Source organism: Parus major, chromosome 4A (genome assembly GCF_001522545.3).
Source record: "Parus major isolate Abel chromosome 4A, Parus_major1.1, whole genome shotgun sequence".
Classification (NCBI taxonomy): Eukaryota; Metazoa; Chordata; class Aves; order Passeriformes; family Paridae; genus Parus; species Parus major.
Window position 1 is genome coordinate 6,600,043 of NC_031772.1, and position 19,802 is coordinate 6,619,844.

The following is a 19,802-nucleotide window of genomic DNA, read 5'->3' on the forward strand; positions in this document are numbered from 1 at the left end:
GCAACCAAGCTGTTAAATACAACACGAGCTAGGGTGTAAAGGCCTTTCCTGTTTTGCAAAGTCCCATGGTATACAGCTACAGATAATTCACTGCTTACCAGTTTCAGTAGTTTACCTGAATTTACAGTTTCCACTGTAAATGCAGAATGTTTTAGCTATTGTTTCATCTGAAGTACAAAGTAATCTGAAAGAAACACTTATGTATAAAGGAAGGTCTTTGGGAGCATTCAAACACACCTCTTTACAGCAAGTCAGATATCTGATGGCATTAGAAGAAACATATAATGAATTAAGCTTGCCTAACAAGTTAGCACACATGTTAAACTTGGATCAGTGTCACCAAGATTTCCAAGTACTGAGTGAGGAAAAGAAGAGATATGACCAATGGGTCAGTCATGAAATAAGACAGGAGGCATCTAGAATGCTTCTAGAGTTCCTTCATAGCACAATAGGATCAAGAGAGAAGTGCCCATCTATTAAGGTCACAGTTTTCATCAGTATGCCTTCCCCCTTCAAGATACCAAGCAAATTCCACAAGAGGAAAAAAAGAAAAAGAATAAAAACTATCACACAAACAAGTGTAGCATTCTGCTAATAGTTGCCATCTTGTTGCAGCATTTGGTAGCAAGTAGCTACACACAAGAAACTAATTAACCAGAGGTTTCTCTTAATGGAAACTTCAATCTCTCAGTTACTTTTCCTCTAACCAGAACCCTGAAGTTCCAAATAACAACAGGGAAAAAAAGCTTTTGAGTCCTGCTGGGAATTAGGGCCATCAATTCATACAGACGGGGTCCCTAAAGATCCTAATAACTACTTCTACATTTATCTTCAAACTAAGGTGTAATGAAGATTGGACTGGTACCTTTTCCCTTGTTACGTCCTAAAACTTTCTTTATTCACAAGACTAACTTTGATCAAAACCTTATCTCTACAATGAGTGAAGACTGTGTTACCTGAAACAGAACTGCCAAGTCCTCAGACAAGATTGTCGAGTGCACACCTCACATGTGATGAGTGCTCATGTTTCACCTTCAGTGGCCAATCCATTCACAAAGCCACAGAGTAAGCACATGCATAGGCAAAATAGTCAATGAATCCTGATACAGAAGCCTTGCACTCATCAGTCAGGGAGAGATCAGAGCCTACCCATGGCAAATAAACACACTGCTCACAACTGGAGGAGAGCCTTTTCAGAGCTTGACGACTCATTTTTAGCACTCAACTATTTCTACTCTCGGCAATGCAAAGCACAGGGGGAATTACATGCCCTTTCTGGTGTCTGCTTTAACTGCTCACACTTCACAAACTTTACAGAACACAAAATATTTAAACCAGAGTTGTATCACTAACTAAAACAGTAAAGGGTTCCTGTTGAGAGCATGGCAGGATCAGCAGGCTGATGCATGATGGACTTTCTACACAGCCTACAAAGCCTCCAGCAACCAAACCCTCCCATTACATGTCACAACAGCAAATCATGTGCACTAGTTCAAAGGTTACCAGAGTTAATCTTGGATTCTTATTAATAGTGCCACACAGCCTAGTGTCACTCATAGCAAACCTCACAAAACAAAATGGAAATCTCCAGCTACATGTGCTAACATTTAGCCGAGCTTAAGGAGGTGTAGAGACCCAGAACTCAACAGGTTTTGCTGCTTAAGCCACGCAGCAGCATGTTTCTGTAAGCCTGGTGAGATGAATGATAAGAGCTACCAACCAAGTAGTTTTGACACAAATGCTTTTCCTGCCCAGCCAGAGCTGTTGCCTAGAACATTTCCTCCATCTGTCTTCTTCACAATGGATTTATTTTTGTGATGAAGCCCACATAAACCTGCATCTAAGTGCCCAGGTTTCACCCACATTTGACTTTGATTTTTTCCCTTGATTCAGAAAAGTCTCTTGCATTTTACTGTTTTGTTAATTAAGCAGCTATTAACAAATCTTAAGCTAGCACACTAGTAGTCATGTATACTTCACATGAAGAACTGATTACACAGTTATGCCAGCATATCCTGTTCCTGCACACCAAAGATCAAGAAATAATGTTTCAAATATTATTTCAGTTGGGTCTGTAACTAGAGCAGATGGGGCAGAAAACCAAAGGCTGATACAGCAGCAGGCCTGCAGCTCTGTACTGCAACAGGCACAGACACTGGAACAGCTTTCTGTAGAACCTTCGGTGTGCAATACAAAGCATTACACCAAACACTTGCATTCCTCTATCTGCTCCGTTTTTTAAAAGCTCCAAAAGCAGAACTGCTCTGTCAAAACCAGAACTGCTCTGTCAAAACCAGAAAGCAACAGACTGAGAGAAGGTGAATCCAGCCTAGGGTGTGTCTGCGGAGGCTGCAATGAGCACCTCGCACAGCCAGCACTCAGATTCAGCCTGCTGCTGGGAACCCCGCCCCACAAGCCTCTCTTGTTCGGGATTTCTTGGCCGATCCACACTAAAGAAAAAAAAAAAAAAAATCACTCATCACGACTGTCAACTCTCTAGCTAAAAGGTCTCAACTGCATTTTACACAGAAGTGCCCTAACTTGTGCTATCTCTGTTTATCTTACTGAACTTGTTGCCTGTACTTTAGCGTTTTTAGCAAGTAAATCTTCACTAATCATCACTAATATTTGATGGAAGGCCTTTCTACAGCTTAAGAAAACCTTAACCTCTTTTAACCTTGAAGTGGTTGAAGTTTCATATCCTTTAAGCTGTTGATGTTTAAATAATAATAACCATCATCTACTATCCATGCTATCAGAGATGGCATTTAAGACATCAGGAAAAGTAGCTGTCAATCAAATAGGCATTCAATATCTAGAATTTAAAAATTAAGCTATTAAAAGAGAAGAAAATCACTGTGGATTTCATTTCAACTTCTATTTCCATAGGGGTGGGGTTTTGTTTGGATTTAATTTTTTCTCTCCTTTACGTAAACCACAGATTCTTAGCTTAAACATTAGATTTTCTTAGGCCATTTCAGATCGGTCCAGTACGGAAACATCCAGAGACTTCCAGCCTGCTCCTTCCTGTTTTATCAATGAAGGGCTGGGACCAATTCTTTTACTCCAACCAGGAGAAAATAAATGGAAAAACCCCATGCTTCTCATTAGTCACCGAACTCCTGCTGCGAGGAGAGTCAAGTACGGACTTGACTAGACTTTCTAAAGTACTAAAACCTCTTTAGCCAAGAAATACCTCGAGTCAAGCTGGGACAAGGTTCCCTGGCAACCCAAACCGACTAAGTGCAAGTTGTGAAAACCCCAACTTCTCCTCTCCAGGGCGCGCACGAGGCGGCCATAGCAGCCGCGGCTCCCACCAGGCTCTGGGAAGCCTCGCCCCGCTGCCCCCCCGGTGCGGCCGCACACGCGGGCGGGCGGCGCCGCCGCGCTCCGCCGGACATTTTAGGGCGGAGAGGCGGCCCCGCCGCGCCGAGACCCCGCGGTCCGGGCGCGGCCCCGGCCCGGCCCCTCGGGCGGGAGAACGGCGGCGGCCGGGCAGGGGAGCGCAAGATGGAGGGGCGGGAGGGAGGCTCCGCTCCGCGGATCTCCTCCGTGCCCCTCGCCGCTCCCTCTGGGGCGGCCGCCGCCGGCCGGGGCGCAGCCGAGCCCAGGCGGGAGGAGCCCCCAGGCCGCGCCCGCCCGGCCCCGCGCACCCGCCCGGACCCCGCGGCGGGGCCTCCGTTCTGCCCCGCGCCGGCGGCACCCACCGTTTTCGGCATCTTCCCGGCGGGCTGGGCACGGCCGTCGCTCCTCCTGCGCCGCTGGGGATCCGCACGGGCTCCGCGCTGCTTCTAACGGGACTCCGCGCCGCGCCTCTCGCCCGGCCAGGCCCCGCCCGGCCCCGCCCGGCCGCCTCCGTGCGGGGCTGGAGCCGCGGCGCCCCCGCCCCGGGAAGGCAGAGCCGGGCGGTCCCTGCCGAGCGGCCCGGGCGGGGCTGCGGGGGCTGCGGCGCACTCCCACCGCTGCAAGAGCCGAGGGCTTCCAGTGCCCATAAACTGGTGCCTAGACAGCCCCGGTCGCAGAAGTTTATGCGGGGATCATTGTCATTGGGACTTCTGGTCCTTGACAAAAGCATTATTTAAGAAAACAATGCTATTTTGTCGGCGATTGCACTGTTCAAAGCCAGACCGCGGCACTGACCTGTGAGCAGTCCCTCTGTCCCTCGTGCAGCCAGAGCTGTGTGCGCTCAGGTGAAGCTCAGCGTGCTCCTCAGCCCATGGTGTCCGCGGCCGGTCAGTGTGCTGTTCTGTACAAGGTTTTCACAGCCATCTGTTTGATTAAAAAGCACGCTTCCAGCTTGTACAGAAAATCACGCGATGAAAAGCCAGCGTCCATAAAAGAGGCAGAAGAGTCCTGCAACTTTATTTGAGTAAAGGGAAAGAGTCCACTGGAGCGTACACGTGCATCCCCGGAGTTTTTTCTCTCGAGGTCTTGGAGGGCGCAGCTTCCTTTTGTCCTAAACTCCCGGTCGCACGTTGCCCTCTTCCTTTCCCCACTGGCTGAGGTACTAGGAGGGTAGAGCCTTCCGAACCAACTACCGCGTATTCTTCCCTTCAACCTGTCATTTTACCCCAAAGATCAGAAACTCAAGTTCGTGCAGATCCACTTGACTGTTTCAGGAGCCAAGCTGTCTGAGATCTGCAACAAACCTGCTGCCCAAAGTTAGTAGAGACATTAAGACCCATTTCAAAGACTTTAACATCAGTACTTTCACTCACCGAATTGTTTGTAAAGACATTAGCACACATCTTCCCTCTCAAGATCCAGGTGCCCCAAAAGCCCAAGGAACTGTGACTCCCTGATGCTTGGCAAGTCAGGTCTGGTCTTCAAAGCTTGTCCAAGGCGACACACATAACCACACAATATAAATGAGCGATCAAATTCAAGGATGAAGAGAGTGGAGGACCAGTGGCAGTCCATCCACCAAAACTTCTCCTGCCATCTCTGTTTTGCAGCCACTGATGGAGGGAATCAAGGCTCACCATTTTCATGGGGATTTAAAGAAGCCATCTCATCTCATTTGAGACTTTGAACACAACTTTCATGCAGTAAACTAAGTCCTATTTTCTCACAGGAAATTAGAAGTGATTCTTTTTAACATTAACAATGTCCAGAAGAAGGAAATTAAATTCATGTAATGTCGTATTTTTAAAGAAAATAGGAACGTACATTTTTTTTTTCCCTTAATTTTGTGTCTTCTTGTCAAATCTGTTTAACATTTTTGTCTGGCAGGAGATGGAAACAGGGTCCAGGGGCTTTGTTTGCTTCAGCTGAATATGCAGGTTTCACTTAAACTAGAATCTCTATGCCGTGCTTACATAGGAAAAAAACCATGAGTATAATTGGATTGATGTAAACTGGTGTAACTTTTCTGCACATAAAGTCACGGGATGCCTAGAAGGCTGTTCTACAAAGTTTTCATTTTCTGTCTCCTTTTTACATTTTACATTTCTTAGACTAGGTCAAACAAGACTGGTCCATTAAAGAGTTTCACTTATTTCCTACAGAAATAGATACTGACAGAAGACATACAGAATAATGTATGATTAAATATGAAATAATGAAATATTAAATAAAAATTATTTTTTACCAGGTTTGGATCTAGAAATATTATGTGTGAGTTTTCTCCCTAAATTCAAAAGACTCTGTGGAGACTTCTTTTATGCTAGCAACATATATTATGGGGAGGGCCCAGTTCTGCTTCTGTTGAAACAGTTTGGAGAATTCCATTAATCTTTTTTGCAAAGGTAATGAAACTTTACATGATAGAAGTCTAGCTATTTCATTGCCAAATTTAAGGGACCATAGTTTAACATCCAGGGACCTAAGATTTTCTTCATAGTGCTAATGACAAGAGTGCTAATGAGGCAAATGAATCCCCATGCCAGTGAAACCATCAGGTCCAAAGCAACTGTATTCCCACTTACAGTGTGCCAGGCATTGGCCATGTCCACAGAGAGTCATAAACACCATGTCAAAGAGTCTGAAGGGCTGAGACAAAGCTTCAGCATAACATACACTTGTTTCTGACCCTAGCCACTTCTCTTGTCCTTCTTCACAGTTATTCATGTCAACAGCCAAACAAAATACCATTCATGCCACTTTGAAAGACATGAGTATCCTGTGACAGGCACATGAGTCTTTACACTTCACTTCCTCTCTTGCTTCTTCTTTTCCCCTTCCCCTTCACTGGTGAGGTGGAGAACAAGACATCTGCAATTTGAACCTTGCGGTGCTTCAGCCACATTTTATGATGAATTCCTGTGGTGGAGGCGCTGCACCAAGACCTGATCTTCCCCACAGACCTCTCCTTTACCAGCAGCTGAGGAGTGATGGTGTCATCCAGCAGCCTTTTGCTGAGCCCTCCCTGCCTGGCCATGTGTGACAGCAAGCATATCGGTGGATTCCTTGAGAATTGCAGGCAGGAGTTACATCTCCCTCTGACTTCAGGATGAAATTCCAAGGGGTAAAAGTATCAGCTGATTACAAGTGCTCCTTGCAGGAGGCTGGAGAAATGAGTAACATTACCCAGGGCCTCAAAAATGCTGTTATTTCCAGACTGCTCAGATCCCAAATAATATTAAAAAAATTCAGAATTAAATTAGACCAGGATGACATTAAGCATTCTCCTGGGAAGAGGTCTGGTATTTCACTGGGGATTTATTGTCTTGGTTTTATTTTCATCAAACCTTTTGTAGTAGCTTCTTTAAAGCAAAAAGAACACATAAATTATTTGGTCTGACATACCAGAATTATTTGGCATGAGCACTAAACAAGGGGCTGTTTGATCAGCATATAAGTTTTTTGACTAATGAGGAGTAACTTGGGCTCCTTTTGCATGGCTTTGACAGGGGATAGAAGACAAAGGTGTTTCATGCTAGAGGTGTATTTCAGAGGGCTGAAATTTAGTTTGATTCACATAAATAAAGGAAGGCACAAAATGAAATTGTTACCATAGTATGAGAACTGTGCCTTCAACACGCAGTAGTCCTGGATTGACTCTATTTAAATTTACTGCTTTCCTTCTGCTCAGACATATAGGTTCACAATGAGTTGCTGACAGTGATGTCTTGAATCTTTTTAGTGTTTAATTGTATTTAGGGGTAAAAAGCATCTTTCCTCCCAAACAAATACTAGCATTCCATCCACACCTTTATGTTTTGAGAATCAGGGTAATCTTTTGCAGTGAGTCTCAGGCTGGAAGGACAAGAGGGGTAAAGGGGAGAGCATACCATGTTCAGGAAGTCAGGATTTGAAAAGGCCAGAATAATTCCATTCACACGCAGCTGCAGTGACAGGGCAGAAGCTGATGGGACCATTGGATTTTTGAACCCATTTATCTGATCCCCTTTCCACATCAAGAAAAGGAACTCATTACAGCATATGGTCCTGGCTCCTGGCTTGTCCATTTACCAGGGCAGAAATAGATGAAACTTCCTGGAAATCCCAGGGATTTGTGTCTGCCAGACTCTTTGTAAAGCCCTAGCTCCTCATTCCCTCCAGCATATAAATCCTGCACTGGCAGTGACAGCCCTGCAAGGAACATGGACAAGGCTTTACTAAGAACAATGACTCACTGTATGGCCCACACCACTCATCTCTTCCTGCATGTCTGGGGATGTGCTGGGAATGTGCTGTTTGTGCAGGGGAGACTAAAGAGGAGGGTTTCAAACCAGGCAAAGGGTGTGCAATGAATGCAATGATCATATGAAAAAAAAATATAAGAACAACCCATCTCCTAGAATTGTCTCACCTTCATTTTTATTTTGTTTGTACCATATAGGAGAAAATGCTCATGCTTTCTACATCTTGTACTGCTTGCAGCAATGCGGGGAACAAAGGGAAATCTAATGGATATTCTGGGACTTTACTCCAAATATTAACAATCCCAATGGCAGATATCACTAGGAAGGACAATACAATTAATAGGAATATGTTTTGCCAGTCTGTGTGGAAGGTACTGATGTAGAAATGTTCTTAAATCTGTGCAGAATAGGAACAATGTGAGGTTTGGAGACTGATACTGGCATCTTCTCCTCAGGTGTGATACTGGTCTTCTCCTTAGAGCAAGAAGGTGGAGTAGTCCCACTGCTCTGTTCCACCTCAAACCAGTGAAGAAAATTATTACTGTGGGTGATGGGAAGAATCAAGGTAGGGCTTCCAGTTTTAGAAAAATTTATCTAATCTAGAAAGGAACTCTGCTGGTATTTTTTCTGATAGGTTTGGTGGTGTGATGTGTATTCAAAAGGAAACATGCTTACTCATGTGTATTTCTCAGAGACCATTAAGCATTTACAGTAATCATGGTCAGCTAAAAACATACTGGAAGCAAAAGGTAAAAAACCTATATTACCCATTGCATTTTATCCCCTTAAGGCACATTAAGGAAATTTCCCTACGTGACCATTCCACAGCCACTCGAGCAGTGACACTCCCAGCACCAGAGACTTTAATGCAGGGACCAAAGCCCCTTCTCAACAGGAAACCCCAGTGACCGGGAAGGGGCCCCACTTGACTCCCTACACACCCCACTCTCACAGTCAGACACCTTTTCCTTACCAGGTTTCTCATAGCAGAGTCTCAGGCCTCTGGTTCTTTTAAGTAATTTTATCACGGTGCAGCAACAGAATCACAGTTTGTCCTGGTGCCTCCAGGGAGGGACCGTGAACAAAGGACTCCCTGGGCTTTTACATCCTCACAGTCTGTGCTGGCCATAGCCTGGGATCTTCTGAGTCATTGGCTCCTGCTGTGTCTCTGAGTGTCTGGTCACCTGGCTGGCACCACAGGTCCTCTTACCATTGTGCAAAGGGCTGGTGCCAGTTCATGACCTCCTGTCCCAGAGCTCAATCCTCAGCCTGCACTGGAGTCTGCACACTGAGCTACCTGCACCAAATGTATTTCTCAACAGGCAGTCCACAAAACCTGTGGGACATCCACCAGACCTGTCTTGACCAGCAAAACCTCACTGTAACCAATCATGATTAAAAAAAACCCAAATAAATCTCCAAAATCTAACAAAATATGAGGCTCTGCTCTTCATCCATCTTATTTTCTTAACAGGACAATTCAAACTTTGTAGACATAAAATCTAGCAATTTTTTATTCAAGAGAGCTCAGATCATCAAGAGTTTACATGCAGTACTAATAGGCTTTGCTGCAGAAAGGGAGGTGATTTGGAGTTTTCAGCCAAGATCTTCAGAGTTTCAGTGGCCCAAAGAAACAGGCTCCATGGGATTTTTCTCCTCTCTTCCCCCTCTCTCCTGCTCTGCCTCCTCAGATGGCTGGTGTGGAGCCAAGATGATGGTACTGGTGTGATGACCATGTAGGGCCACTGCCTTTCTGACTCAGAGATTGGGAACTTGGAGGCTGTAACCAAGGACACCAGGCGTTTCCTTCCCTGCCTGCCAGAGAATGGGAGTGGCCAGTCCAACCTCCAGGGCTGAGGACCAGGCTCCAGATGGTTCTGATACAGGTGACCACTGCATAGGAGTCTGTATGGAAGGCATCCACTTACACTGGGGTTTTCTGAATGTACCAATATTAAATAATCAGGAGTAATTGTATATAGAGTCCTTCCTCGATTGTGAAAAGGACCAAAGAAGGACCAAACCAAGTGTCACTGAGCAAGAATCAGGAAAGATCCACTTCTGAGAGGGATTTTCAGGTCATGCAGTTTCACTATTTAAAATTAAACTCCTCCCAAAGGCACGTGGGTCACTAACATTGGCAATGAGCTGTAGTAGCAGGAACCTCCAGCTGCAAACAAAACCCAGTTATGACAGGAGATAGTGGAGGTAGTAGTGTCCTCTAGACTAGAGACAGAGACTAGCAGATAGCTCTCCTTGGTACTACAAGCTGTGTCAGTGGGTGACTGGATGGTTTTATATTCCTTTTGACTAACTATGAAGGTCATACAATAAGATTGGCTATCTCAGAGGTGACTGACAAAGTTGTCATCTTAAGGCTTCAGGCAACAGTGCAAATTCTGTATTTTATATTAATGGTTTATAAATAAATACCTCAACATATTATTTCAATTCTTAATTTAAGAGACTAGTTTCCTAAATTTTTTTTTTGGAGCTGTCCATGTGAAGTGTTTATTCTTAAAGTCTTTTGTGGTGTTACAATTTAAGTACTTCAGAGCACTGCTAGCATCAAGAGCCAGAGAAGCAGATAGCAAGACAAGAACAACAGCTGTTTTTCTTGTCCAGGCTCTATGATACATAAAGAGGGAAAAACTGCACAATAGTCTTACCCAAATCCCACCAGCTGCAGAGTTGTAGAACAGATGCAGATTAATTTGGAGTCTCATTCTCTATATCTTAATACTTTGTGTCATCAGGGACAGTAATGGTCTAAAATATGCCCCTCTACTTGGAAAGTGTCCATGTGCTCATGTTACACAGGTGTCAAGAACAGCTGGAAAGTCAGGGTCATGTATTTGACATTTTCACTCTGCACATATAGAAATAACTTGTACCAGTGTACAAATAGTTGTTAAAAAGTTTTCACACATCCCCATCATCACTACCCTCAGGTCTCCTGGGGATGATCAGCTTCTCAGCCACCAACTGCATGAGCAAGTCACATTTACATTAGCTTTTTAACTCAGACCAGGAGTTTGGTTTTGAAGCTAATTTCCTAATTCAGTGCATTTTGTTTCCCATCACGGTGCAGTGTCATACCCGGTGAACTGAATTCCGTTTGGATATGCTCCAGGAGTGTATCTATCCTGCTCCAGCTGTTGGCAAGCATTCAGTTAATTGCAGCAAAACAGAGCAATTCCAAAATAATCTCACAGTGAAGAGCCTTTAGTGTTAATGTTAAATCATCAGCAGCAGCTCTTTTGTTTTCCATATCTGCTCTTATTACACCACATTACTTATTAATGTAGGCATATTTACCTGTCAAAATGATTCAGACTTGATTGTGTGTCTATAGAACCTGTTCAAATATTTTTAGCAAGATTAGATTTTAATGAGGGTGACAGAAGTAAGTTAGGAAGCAAGGAGACATGCAGATTTACTGGCACCTCTGTGGGGACAGCAGCCTCCAAGGAGGATATTTGGCAGTCTCAAATGCAGCCAGAATAGCACCTTCAGCCCCAGGCCATGCCTGGGAGACATGCCTGGTTGGGTTTAGCACCAAACTGCAGTTTTGGAGCTGGCTTCAGGATTCTCCTTCTCCCCTCTACAAAGTGCCCTAGATTCACTCATGCATTAATTCTGATTAACATCAAATTCCTCCTGGAACAGAGGAGTGCACCTCCTCAGAGGTTTAACCCTCCAGTCAGCCCCTACTCCCACTCAACTATTCCTGATCTTCTATCACCTGACATTGTGATTTTAAAACCTTCTCTCCCCTCACACACAGAGCAACTGCTTATAATCTAACTTTCTTCTGCTACTCCAGGGCTCCAAGGCTGACTCTGTGCTCCAGGAATTCCAGCTCCTACAGAGCAGAATCAGAGCAGGGGTGGGGTTCTCAGTCTCAATGCTATTATTAAGTCAGTTCTCCCCACTGTACTGAAACTTGGTCAAGTGAATCAATGCATTGGAAAATAGGGCTCAGAAAGTCATAAAAGGGAAAAGAAAACTGGCCCATGTTTCTAGGTAGTGGCATGTAATGTGGAAGATGATCTCAGCACTAACCATTTCAGACAAATGACCCTTTACCAGTTCTTTCCATTTAAGCCTCAGCTCCATTCATTTTTGCCTGTGACTTAGATCTATTTTTGGAAACCTTAAAAATATACAGGGAGTTGCCAGCCATTTTTATTCCAATGCGGGAACATTTTATACTGAAGGCATTATTTCTGGCTCTTGATCGAATATCAGGTTTTTTTCAAGGTGAACACCAAGCCCTGACCCATGGCAGTCATTTAGGTAAGTATTGCATCTGTTTCTGTGCTAGAGCATGAAGTGGACTCAAACCCAGGACTTCATTGTGCAGAAGCTGCCAAGAGCAGGAGTCTAATCTGGGACTGCTGATGCTGCCTCTCCCACTCAGCTGACACACTCACAAGTGAAGGGAATTCCCTCCCACCCTTTTAACATCACAGGGTGTGATATGCAGTCAGGGTTACATGACTGAGAGAGATGTGCATGCTTGGGCAAGCCTAACTCTACACACACTCTGCACCCAGCATTTTTCTTCCCTACAGTGAAACATGATGATGCACTACAAGGAACACCCCACCCAGACAGATGAAGGCATGAAAGATTACATCATTTATTTTTTTTAGATTTTTGCTAAACACTTGGTATCTCTGATCAAAAAGTACAGAGGATTAAAGCATTTAGGATATTTGTACAAGCAGAGCGAGTGGGTAAGAAGAATTACAGATAGATAGATAGATAGATAGATAGATCACAGATTGACAGATAGGCACATATATACACATATAGATACATGCTATGTTCTTGGCTGTTTTGTGTCACAGAACTTCCTTGTCTTCAGCAACAGACACAAAGAAGCAGGCACTCAGTCCCAATTATACCTGTTCTGTTTCAGGAGAATTCTTCTGTCCTCATAAGGAACACAGACTTCTACCTTTAAAACACAGCCATGACTTTTTTGCTTTGTCTTACAATTTTTTTCTCTCACTTAACCCATTTCTGTTTCTTCATTATTAAAAAAAGAAAATCCCCTGAGTTAAGATAACAAGGATAAAAGCCTCTAATGTCAAAATTATTTTTTTAAGTCCAAACATATTTTGAGAAGATCAAGCCCAGGAGTTTTCCCTTTCCCCACCATACGCATTCCCTGCATTTCCCTGATTATAGGACCTCAGAACAATGAGTTTGCTTGAGTTTGGAGCCGATTTGCTCTGGAGAGGTTTTCAGTCACACAGAGAAACTGGGACAGGCCCCGTCCTGGATTTGGCATTCAGATCCTTCCACTATCACCAAAGACAGTGGAGGTCAGAATTAGAAACTGAACTCACTTTGCCATAGAGCTCCAAGGTCTTCCACTGGTTGACTCTAGTATTTAATTGCCTGCAGTATGGTTGGCACTGTCAGAAAATATTAAGCTGGATAGTTAACTTTGCTTTAAGGACAGGACTAGGTGGTTTCTGGAAAGTCCATTCCTATTTTCTACTAACCCTGCTACTAAAATGTAAGCTCCATTTGTAGGAGCTGAATGTTTCCAGAAGAATAATAAGTATAGGAACAGGACGGTGTAAGGCAGACAGAATAGCAAGAATAGCAAGAATAGCAAGGTAGAGCATAGCACAGAAGCAAACTTGATCTTATCTTTGGTCTCAATGTCCTCAATGTTTACAATTATAGTATTTATAGTAAAGATACATTAAAATAAAATATAGTATAGAAAAGACATAATAAAAATATCATTTACAGTAAAGATTTCAGGCAATTCAGTAAATATTTCATTTCAGCAGCACAGACAACAAGATCCATATTAAGCAACACATGGTCAGGCACCATCTGCACAGCCTGCCAAGGTAACAAGCTTTCTTGGAACAAAATGTAAACCCTGTATTGCCCCACTACAACATAAAAAAATGGTGAAGTACATCACCAGACCACACTCTATTTCATTATTGCACCTTCAGGCTGATGCCTTCTCTCTGAGAAAATGGATTGCTTTGAAAGAATGGCTCATTTATCTTAAGAGGAATTACTGCAAGTTGTTCTGTCTTGCCTCAATTTTTTCAGTCAGTTCTTAATCACTGGAATGCCAATAGTCTTAATTAACAATTGCAGTGCACACTGAGGCCCAAAAGCAAAAAGTATTATGGCATTAGCTTCCCAGGATTCATTTGGTATGAGTATTCTGAGGGACTGACAGGGAATCTGCCTCATATCTTATTAGACAAACCACTGGGCCCTGAGAACATGTGGGGATGTTATGGTACAAAAGTGTTAAAAATACTGTTAAAAGCTCTGCTAAGGACTCTGCAGGAATCACAAGAAGAGATTTCATATGCCAGATCTTTGCCCAAGTGCTTGCATGGAGAGAGCTGACCCACTCCCTTTGCCCCAGCACTGCTGCTATCAGTAAATAAACGGGATATAAAGCATGATTCTCTGGACAAATAAAAGACACGAGGCAAGGAGAAGAAAACTGATGCTGATTTTTGTGGGGTTGGCTCAGAAGTGCTGAGTAGCTGCTTGTATTTCAGAATACAGGTGGTGTTACTTTAACTGCTAGAGCCCAGTCCACCTAAGCCTGATGGCTGGTACCAGTATTATACAAAGAGACAAGGAGATCTCAAAACAGTGCAATGCTTACATTGTACGAGCTCCATTCCTTGTGTAAAAGCCTTGAGCCTGACTTTTTGGTCTTTTTCATTCCAGACAGAAGATCCTGTACCTTAGATACATATAAAACATGTCGAAAAAACAGTGCCCACCTACTTTTCTGGGCTGCTGAGCAGCTGATATCCCAAGGTATTCCTTGGCCTTGCATGACTTGGCCCACTTCTCCTGTGGGTGCAGACAAAACCAGTGACTTGAAGACATGTGCAGACTGCTGACATCTACTTAAAACAGAATAGAATTAGGAAGTTATTTCAGCTACCACAAACAATCACAGAAAACTCTGTTTTCCTCAGGCTTTTTCCTCCTTTCCATAAAGGCACAGAAGATTTTGAAATTATGTTGTTTAGAGGGATTCCTGTACTACATGATGCATCACATACCCTGCTTGTTAGCATTAAAATGTAGCAGACATCCCCTTCCCTTGCCTCAAAACCTTCATGGACTAACCTACTGAACAACCTAATGCCTGTTCAGTCCCTGCCCCAGGCCTCTGCATGTCCACAGCAGACCAAAACAAAAACACACTAATGAACTACAAAACTTAAAAAGTCAACACCTTCCCTAAGTTCCTCTCAAGTTACTTCACATGGATCATTTCTTGGGCCTTAATTTTATATCTGTTCACTAGCCATGTGAACCTTGTCTATTTACTTCAGGGAACAAAAAAAAAGGCCAAGTGTGAGGACAGAATATATGTTCAAACTACCTGAATCTATGCCAAACCACAGATGTGAACTGTGTCAGCTTCCCTTCAGTTGAATTTTCTGGCAATTTCCATTTTAAAGAATTTAGAGGAAGTAGACCAACGAAATACAAATAAGGTATTTATTTTATTTTAGAAGACTTTTTTTTTTCACACAAGCTGTGTTTGTGTGAATACTTATACTGGATTCACACAGTTCTGTACTGCTGACAGTAAACTTTTCATCTGAAGCAGACAGGACATTTCTGTCTGATTAGCTAGGGCATTTTGAGTTTTGCCGATTTCATGCTTTAATGCTAAAACACTTCAGCAGACATGAGATTTGATCTGGTATAAGTCTATAGGTATGTGGACAGGTGATGTCTGATCTTTCTTCCTGGAACAAACAAATGCAGTAATGTTGTTTAATAAGTTTGGACCAGAAGAAGTAGCCACCTCTGGGCTGGTTCTTTGTATCACCAGACTGATTTGCTTCTGCTCTGATATTCAGAGTCCTAAATCTGACTTTACTGCCCTAGTGAATGATTGTTCTTTTGCTTTCTCTTTCACTTCGATTTTGCCTAGATTTTTTCCCAATAAATGGAGACTTCCGTGGGGGATTTACCCTGGCTGCAAGCAGAGATAATCCTGTACAAACCAGTGGGAATCAAGCACACTTTGCTCCTCTCCCAAATGTATCATAAACTAAACTTCCATCAGTTCTACTTTGTCATCTTCTCTGATCTTCTCTCTACATCATTTAATATTTGTCATAAGGGATTAAGAATTCCCATAAATCCCAACCATACTACATCACAGTATGTGTCATTTTTATCTTGCCCAGTCGCAGGAAACATGGCATCGCATCATGCCATAAAACCAAATTGGGAAACACTTAGCAGCAAAGATTACTCACACCAAAAATCACCTGAAAAAAACCTATCATGCAGAGCACTGAAGCAGCCTGCAGTGCGTAAGCACCAAGTGAAAGCAGTCTCATGTAGAAAGTCATCTTTGTGCTGCGAGAATGAAATCAGACTCAGCACATGACCCAGATTTCCCCCTGCACAAACACAGATAAATATCCTAGAAGCACACAAACCAGTACCTTAGATGAACATTCACACATCACACAGGTTCCTGTCCCCCTACTCCAAAGCTGTGGCCGCCCATCTTCTGCCAGGTACACAGCCCTGCTGCTTCCCCCCCCTCAGTGTGCAGGCCACAAGTTATCACATAACTCAGCAAAAAAACAGAGGATAACTGCACAAAGGACCTGGCAAGCTCAGTGTTCAGAAGAATCTCTTGCCAAGCCCACCCGATTACCCCAGCCCTCTAATGACACAGAATAACAGAAGTTAATTCAAGGCCTGACACCCCACAGCTCTCACAAGGGTGCCTGAGCACTTTGTTGTCCTGGTGCCTTTCTTGCAGCACAGCTGGGTGTAAGTCTGTAAAATCCTGATGTTGTCATTGGAACCTAGCACTTGACTTCATTGGATGCAGGGTCCTGGCACAGCTGTGCCTAAATTCATTCCAGTTCCTTGTGCTGCGCCCTGCAGCATTGGGAACGAAGAGCAAACTACTTAATGAGTGATAATCTTGTATATATAACTTTGAAAAGAGCTCAGCATGGTGAAGAACTGAATGGCTTGGTTCTCCTATCCAAAAATAGCTCATGGGGAACAGCCCACTTCTATATTCCAGTAAGTCCAAGTGAGAGTAAACCAGCAAAATTTATACATGATTTTACTTTTTGTTCAGTAAACCACAAGACCATTCTGTTTCCTTTTAATATCAGTCTCAGGTGTGCTTTATTTATTATACTTGCTTGTACTCTTCTCTAGGCTGACTCTCTTCAGAATTTCAAGTCTACTTTATGGTAAAACAAATCTAATATCCTGATACTATCTAGAGGCATAGGATTGATTTAATCCCAGATTAAGACAATTCATTTTATTATGCAGAACAGAGGTTCATTTAATCTCAGTGTCTCATTTTCCTTAGATATAACATGAAAAGACTGATTTTTCATATTTCAATAACAAAAAGTCACTGTAGTTACTGATGTTTGCCAGGCAGTTGGCAGGTGTGCAAAGGAGGGTATATATCCAAATGATTACATATACAGTACTGTGTATGAAGTATACTGTATTAGGAAGTTTTTAGCTCTGTTTAGGGGAAAAATGGGGGATATTTTGCAGATATCTCACTGTGATCATGTGAAAGTCTGCCCAAAGAAATTGTAGCTGAAGGGCATGCTGTGAAATCTGCCTAGTTATCATCTTTCTCAAAAAAGTTATGAGAGCCATCACTCTGATCCTGATTCTATTCTTTCTTACACTGGTGCAGACTGAGTGATTAACTGTAACTGAGACAGAAATCTGACTTGTTGGATCAAATTCTAGGACAGTTTCTGAATCTAGGCTCCACAGAGCTTGGCTCTTCACTTTCCAGAAATTGACTTAATGCTCAGAAATGAAAGAAGAACATTTCATTGGCAATGTCAGCTATATTGAGGGCTAGCTTCACCTTTCAAAATCATCAGATTAATTTCATATTGTACTCTTTTATATAATCCACAGCTTTTGACTTAATTGCCTTGTGTGTAGAGTGATTTGGAATGAAAGTAGGTATTATAAAAAAATAGATGTCTGGTAATGATGAACTGATGTGATTTTGGTGAGGGGATTCCTGGTATTTGTCCTCAGCTAAGAGCATTTCATGTATTTCAGCTCTGCCTCCAAAGTAACCATAGTTCAAGGCATTAATATTTCATGAGGCATAAACGGTTCCCCTTTAGGAAAAGTAAAAGCAGTTTTTCCTGTTTGTGAAATTTCCACATTGCCAAGAACAAGAAAGCTTTCGAAACACTATCTTTGCTGCTTGCAGAGCTTCACTGCCTTATAGGGTCTGAATCCCCTGGAATCACACTGGGGGCGGGCTGGGAATGCTGGCTTTTCCTCCTTCTGGGTGATTCTGGGAGGCCTGCAAATGATGTCATGGTACATTTTAGGCTACAATAACAGGAAATCATCAAGTGTTTACACTGGCAGACTGGGCTGTGATGTGATTTTCCTCCTCTTCCTCTCTGCCCCCCCCGCCCACCTCGCCCTGCCATTGACTTCCGTGATATATCTGCTTCCTCTGATTAAAATACTACAAGGTGGCAACACTGAAGGAGGAAAAAGGAAAGTGGGGGAGGGAGACAGAAAGGCATATTTTAAAAAAGGATGATTCCCCTCAAATCACTGACAGAAAGCACAGTACTCCCTCTCTGGCCCTGCACATACTGTGTTAGTGCAGTGGCTCAGAAACACGTCAGAAATTGGCCTGCTGAGGAACTGGAGGATGGACCGCTCCCAGCTGAGACATGAAAAAGAAACTCTCCCCTCCTAGCACAGATGAGTCACAGAAAAGATCTCCTTGGCAAAGTTTTTTTTGAATTTTCCTGCTGCACAGGCACATCTGAAAATATACGACATGGGCTGATGGACTCCAAGGAGGAGAAGGCCACATTTTCAGGGCTTGGGTCAGAGCAAGGATGCAAGTGACTTTTACCCAGAGATTGTACCACAATCTCTGGTAAACATCAGTTTTCAGTTTCAGTTTCAGAGGCAAGGGAGGGTGCTAGAGTTCAGGTCCTGCTTGTGCCACTGATGCACAGTATGAATGCTAGACATTGTGTCCTTTCCAATATTAATTAATTAATTAATTAATTAATACAAAGGCAAGAAGGAGGAAAATGTAAGGTGGTGTCCAGAAGACAAGACAAGGGATTCCAATGAGGTAAAAGAGACTAATTGGCTCCAGGGTAGTTCATGTTCATGTTCATGTTCATGTTTCCATGACTATACAGAACCTGGCATTAGCTGAGTTTGTTAGAGCGTGGTGCTAACAAAATCAAAGTTGTGTGTTTGATACCCAGTGGGCCATTCACTTCAGAGTTGGACACAATGATCCTTGTGGGTCCCTTCCAACTCAGAATATTCTGTGATTCTGTCATCTAATATATTCTGATATACATATCATATACATGTATTCTGATATATTCCAGCTGATTGCTATTGCACTGGGTCAGCAGAATGCACACAAGTGGCTCCAAGTTGGAGGAACATCAAGGAGTAGCTGGAAGGGGCTAACTCTAGAGCAGATATCAGGAGCTTAGGGAGGATGGCTCATTTACAGCAGTGTGGAAGGAAGTCTGAGATAAGAAAGACTGCAAATATTGAAGAATATTACAGAAAATTACATTTTCTGTAAATGAAAATGTAAAAAAAAAGCACACATCAGGGGTCTCAGTGCCCTGAGCTGGAGAACCATGACTACAAGAATGATTAATTCCCAGCTGACCCTGAAATTGTGCGGGATCTGCTGCTCCAGATGGGTCTGCACAACTATCAGAGGCCTGATGGGATTCAACCAAGAATCCTCAAAGAGCTGCTGATATCATTGCAAAGCCCCTCTTGATGATTTTTGAGTGTCTTGGGAGTTTGGAGAGGTCCCAGCTGACTGGAAGCTGATGAACATTTTCCCAATTGGCAAGAAAGGCAAGAAAGAAGACCCTGGAAACTGCAGGGTGGTCAATCTTACTTCAGTGCCCATTAAAATAATGGAAAATATTCTTCTGGAAGGTATTGAAAAACACCTGGAGGACCCTGCAAGCATCGGTCACAGCCAGCATGGCTTCATGAGGGGGACGTCTTGATGGTCAAACATGTTTCCTTCTGTGACAGAGTAACCCCCCTAGTTGATCTTGATGATGTAATTTTTTTGGACTTCAGCAAAGCTTTTGATACTGTCTCTCATAGTAACCTTCTGGATAAAATGTCCAG

The 19,802-nt window shown here is 43.2% G+C and overlaps 1 protein-coding gene across 1 annotated transcript in view; it reads right to left on the reverse strand.

Annotated features, from left to right (window-relative positions):
* MSN (moesin) overlaps nt 1–3,833 on the reverse strand; it is a 41,429-nt gene extending 37,596 nt beyond the window's left edge. Inside the window, exon 1 of the mRNA XM_015626728.3 lies at nt 3,708–3,833. Coding sequence (XP_015482214.1) covers nt 3,708–3,719 — 12 coding nt within the window. The 5' untranslated portion in view covers nt 3,720–3,833. The remainder of the gene's footprint in view (nt 1–3,707) is intronic.
* Between the last annotated feature and the right edge of the window lie 15,969 nt (nt 3,834–19,802).